The sequence below is a fragment of the Argentina silus genome, assembly GCF_951799395.1.
Source record: "Argentina silus genome assembly, chromosome: 6".
In the NCBI taxonomy this organism is placed as follows: Eukaryota; Metazoa; Chordata; class Actinopteri; order Argentiniformes; family Argentinidae; genus Argentina; species Argentina silus.
This window is the reverse complement of record NC_139660.1, coordinates 14,951,692-14,957,332: the sequence shown is the minus strand read 5'-3', so window position 1 is coordinate 14,957,332 and position 5,641 is coordinate 14,951,692. Positions and strand designations below refer to the sequence as shown.

General features: G+C 40.8%; 1 protein-coding gene across 1 annotated transcript; it reads left to right on the top strand.

Annotated features, from left to right (window-relative positions):
* Positions 1-1,014: 1,014 nt before the first annotated feature.
* Positions 1,015-4,813, top strand: nppc (natriuretic peptide C; the record flags this gene model as incomplete). The annotated part of the gene is made up of 3 exons (XM_083672506.1): positions 1,015-1,107; positions 2,424-2,719; positions 4,560-4,813. The coding sequence occupies 2 exons, from the start codon at positions 1,015-1,017 to the stop codon at positions 2,694-2,696; spliced, it is 366 nt and encodes a 121-aa protein (XP_083528632.1). The 3' UTR covers positions 2,697-2,719; positions 4,560-4,813.
* Between the last annotated feature and the right edge of the window lie 828 nt (positions 4,814-5,641).

The window sequence follows — 5,641 nt, the reverse complement described above, 5'->3', positions numbered from 1 at the left end:
TTATAGTGACAGGTGCTTATAACCCGAAATTATTGGGAATTGCTGGAGACAAAACACTTTTTCACTGCCTAAATTCAGAAATATACACATTAACATTAGGCCAAATAAACATCATAATTATCTCATTAGGACTAGAGAAAAGGGAAAATATATCCTAAATCAATATCGTATTCACGTTTGCTCGTGCATTAGTCTGGGGCTCATATCGCTGCGCTCTTAGTATTCTGTCCTTGAGAATTTCATATTTACGCACAGTCATGGATATTGATTTACAATGACATATTAGTCTAAATTAAATTAAGAGCTACAACTGTGTAAATAAGTATACATGGTAGATGATAACATGAATTAATGTTGTTTTTAGCCAGTGAAATGACCAAGGATGTCCACATATTAGACAGAATTGCATTGGAGTTCCCCTCGATAGAGTAATCTTAATGAGTAAGCTAATCATTCCACAAAGTCTTTTGCATCCAACGAGTTGGGTCTTGATTTCTTTGGAACCCACTGTCCAATCCCATTTCCTCGCATTGGGCGGCTGGCATCTGATCTGTGATCTCATATGTCTGCCAATGAGTCAACAGTTGCGAATTACATTAACAATTCCTAATTTTCTAGAAATTCAGTATACTGCGGTCCATAGCCAGCATTGCGCATTGTATGCTATTACACATATGTACGTTCATTCATTTTCATGAATTTAATTTAACGACCGGAGCTTGTCTCATTTTAATTCATAATGTTGTATGACGCGCTCACCAAAGACGCAGGTATACAGAAAAAAAAATTGGCAAGGTATAGGAGGGAGGGGAAGACCATTACGCAGGTTGTCATGACATCACCAGTAGCGGGCTATAAAGCCGTGAGTAGTAATTCACAGAGTTAGAGTAGCACTTGAGAAGCTTGGAGTAAGGACAGACGGAGCAAAGAAACTTTGTTACCAACCGATACCTTCCACATCGGCCTACTATAGCCTACTTCGGCACAGAGGAATCAATTACAAAACTTGTCAGGATGAACATCTCGCACTTGGTGGCTTGTGGACTTATGATCACCCTGCTTTCCGTCAGGACTGGGGCAAAGCCTTTAACACAGGCGCAACAGAAGGTGAGAGTATTTTATTGATGTGCGCGCTACAATTTGTGACCGATCTATTGCAATTCTGTTAAGGACAATTTTGAATGGTGCACTGCGATAATTCTCAACTGGTTCATATTATGCCAGGTTCTTCAAATGACATAATAGCAATCGATAGACTACTGTGAATGAACAGTGTTTTGGGCATGTAGACTATCAATTATTTGCAATAGCTCTCTGCTCGCTTGCCTGTTTCTGTAGTCCGTTTGGGGGGGTTTCATTTGAAGACAGTTTAGACAGCTAAATTCTAATCGCATTTTAAACACTTACACATCAAACTGTTTTACATGTTTCTCTTCATAATCGTATTGGAATGAAACTAAGGCTTATTTCACGAAAAAGGAGAAGACTTTAAGGCCTAATGCAATCGATGTTAGACTCCGCTGGTACCCACGCGCTCGTAACTAGATGCGCTCGCAAGGAAACATAGGAGACTGTCCCCGGTGACTGTCCCCCAAAACCATTGTCCAGACTGGCATGAGCGTTTCATAAATAAAGAAATGTATTTTTGAGAAGAGACCGCTATTTTTTATTGTATGCTAGGCTACTGATAATTTAGAATAACAATGTTCTCATCCGTTTGGCAGGATGAAAAGCGCACCACCAACATGCTACTCATAACTAAAAACTCGTGAGCAACGTTCAATATTTACGCACAAACTAACCTACAAAGATGTGACAATAAATCAAGTGGATAAATACGGACGTTTCAGAATGACTTATTTTGAGAGTGATGCGTTTCTGTTGACCATTTGCAAAGAACACCACCGCATGCACCTGTCTTTCCCGCTGTATCAAGTAGCCAAGGAATAACCACAATACTTATGATTGTGAGAGATTGCATTGTTCGCTTTGTTATTCAACCGCTGTGGTCTCCTCCAACATGGCAAAGCTCAACACACACCCACATGAAGGATTTGTTTTTGCAGCACTTGATGACATTTCAATTCAGTAGCTATACACGAATTCTGACCTGTCATTTTATTTCTCCCAACGAGAGTGTATGGTGTGTTGTGCAGTGTAGACAGCAGCACAAATATATTAACTGAATGAGATGAACAAAATTCCATCGCTTTTTTTTCATTCTATGTAAGTGTTGGATAAACAGTCCGTTACTCCAACTTGCTAAAGCAGGTAATTAATATTCTAAAGGCATAGATTTAACAGCATAGCACTTTAGCAGAATCATCACGAGGTGCGCTTTCTGCAAACGTGCTTATTACCGAAGTCATTTCGATGGATAATTGAGTTTTTTATACCGGGTATCTCGTTTTTCTGTGTTCCAGTCTCTTAGAAGTTTGCTTGGGGAGGAGTTGTCGGAGTTCCTAGCGTCGGGCGAGAGGGAGCGGAGGCTGGAATCCGTGCGCTCCCGGGTACGCTTGCTGCGAGACCTGCGCATGGACACTCGCGCCAAGGGCATGTGGGCGCGTCTCCTGAACGACCAGCCAAGCACACGGAGACACAAACCGGGCACCAAGAAAGCGGGATCTGCGCCCCGGAGCGGCTGCTTCGGACACAAGATGGACAGGATAGGCACCATTAGCGGCATGGGCTGTTAAAGATGCAGCAGCGAAACGTGTTGGTAAGTACCCTAACGTCCCGCGCCATTTCCATGCGAAATGTAGTTATTTTATTCATATAGAAGTGATCATCTCAACTACAGTAGCCTATCGTACAAAATAAGATACCTCCTAACCCCTGTGTGCTTCAGCGTCACAGATGAGAAACATAAAGCAGACAATAAACTGAAAGAGTGGGTTACTGTACTTGTACTCTGCACAATGACAATAAAGTTTAATCTAATCTAATCTAAATTTTAAAGTTATCAATGACCATATATGTAGATGGAGAGGGGATGAGGTCACTGTAATAGCGTCAAAGGTCAATCTGATGTAAGACGTCACCAACAGGTCACCAGCTAACATGTTGCATCTGACCCCCTATGACTGACTAATACGAATCTGGCACTTCATAGTCATCAGTAGGCCTACAGGCGCAAATTATTATTGCACTTGGTCTAATACTCACAAATACAACTACAATTTTAAGTAGGCCATCTATCAAGACGGAATATGAATGAACGCAACAAAGTTTGAGCTCAAATACCCCGCTTCTTGATTGAATGTATGAACAATGTACTCCAATTAGAATTGAAAGGAAACCATCCATCTGCTGTTCGCAGTATGCATTCCCATAAGCAGGAAATATCATTTTATGGCAGAACAGTGTGTCACCAACATCTAATTTCCTGATTTCCTCTTGAAATGGTTGAAATCTGTGGGAAGCATTCCAATTGGCTTTTAGAAGTCTACTCATCACTCATCTAAGTACAAGAAATCATAGCTGTTGGCTGAGGGCCTAGTGTGACAAGTGGACAATAAGAACATCGATCTTAGTGTGAGAGCAAAAGCCATTGATACAAAAAAAACAAAAAACAGAATGGATTGTGGCCATGTGAGGTCTTTGATGAGTGTGAGAGAAAGAGAGAGAGAGGAGAGGCAATCAGACAGACAGACAGACAAACAGACACACACACAGCACCCTTAGCAGCATGTATCAAGAGAAGTGTTCCAGGAAACCCTTCCTCTTTGCCGAAATGAATGAGGTAATGAGGAAACCAGGTGACACACGGTAGCCCAGGGCGATTTGCCTCTGTGTGGTTGTGTGGCCAGTGAAATCTCAACAGGGGTTTGTTGTTGTGCTTGCATACACTGTGACTCACCAACTGTTTGTATGTGACTAAGTGTGTGTGTCTCTTCAGCCTCTGTTTCCTTCCTTAACCAACAAGTAGGACCTGGGTTCGCTTTAGTGTTGTGTGAGAGGCAAGGACCTCTGAGGTCAGTTTGAAGAGGGCACACTTTAGCTTAAAGATACCTTATAGTCAAATGCTTTCTTATCCTGAAAGTAGTATATTGGCCAAGAGAAACTGTAATCCATGGTTCAGATTTGTTTTAAGAGTCACAACTAACTTTAGCTAACTTTAGCCACCGCTAACATAAAACTAATGGGTGTGAATGGGAGCAGTAGACAATGTTCAATATTTGTAGCCAAATCACCTCAAAGTAATTACCAACCAAGTTCATTTGAGTTGATTTGGACTTGCAGTGTTGAACTTGTCTACTACTCCCATTCACTCCCATTGATTTGTTCTTTGCGGTGGCTAAGGTTAACTGAAGTTAGTAGTGGCAATTTAACAGCTTTGAACCATGGATTAAAGTTTCTTCTAGCCCATGGACTACTTTCAGGTTAAGGAACCATCTGACTATAGGGTGTAAAAAAGTGAACTATCCCTTTAAGAGCTTATGCAATAAGAATGATAGGTGATTATTGGGAATATCTGAAGCAGAGTTGTCATAGGGAATGAATGACGAGACCTTTGAGATTTTGAACTCCATCTAACCATTGTTCTCTTCTCTCTCCAGAGCATTCAGACGATGGGTTCGGACAACTTGGGTTCAGTTGGTCCTCGCCTGAGGAAAAACCTACAAAGTGACGGATTTTCGGTACGAAAAGCCACCATGACCAGCATAACTGAGGACTGAGACAACAATGCTAAAACCCATATGTATAACATAAAAAGACCAACACACACTACAAGATGGCGGACAATGGTGTAAAAACTAAAAACCGCAAAGCTGTATATTGTCGCTGCTGCTGTACATTCATGTACTTTCATTCCTGCATAAATGTATTTATGTTTTAAAAACTATTTATATGTTTATAAAAGAGATATTTATAAATATGAGTTTTATTTATGTAACATTTTTTAAATGGATGCAAACTGCAGGTCAATTCCGTTTGTAACTTTTTTTTGTCTTTGAATAGTTGTAAATGTTTTCAAAATGATATAAAAAACATTCCACATGCACTTATGTCTCCTCCCAGTTTTTATCTATGGGAAAAACATTTTTAGTTTTGAATAAGTGTGGGAGAGGGGAGAGACTGAGGCTATATTCAGTGGTAGTGGAGTCTTATTTGCAGAGCAGACCTCTCAAATGAGTATTGGTGTAATGTGACTACTCACCTTAAGAATTGGCAAGCTTGAGGACACAGAAATACAAAGCCACAAACTTTGGAGTGGCTTCAACCAAATGCACATGCAGCCTACAATGTACAGACACATTTCAGGGGAAAGCATCAAGTGCTGTATCATGAGTAACATTATAACCAAGTCAAACCCCTCCCTTCAGGTGCAAAGGATGTGAACATGTCTGACTAGAGTGCTCGGGTAAAATAGTGGTCTAATCATGAAGGTTACATTTTGAGAGGAGGAGGCCCTATACAAGGAATGAGAGTGCATTTTTACAAAGGGGTAACCAGCTACCTATGAGGCACAAATGTTCATTCAAGTGTGTAAGAATTACAGAAATAAAAGCAAAGGTATTCTGAGTCACCAGCACTTTGCACACATAGTAACAGGACGTTCTACCCCCTACAGAGGCACTGAATGATCAGCAGTATGACATTCAAACACAAGAGGGCAGCATTAAGCAGAGAGACACAA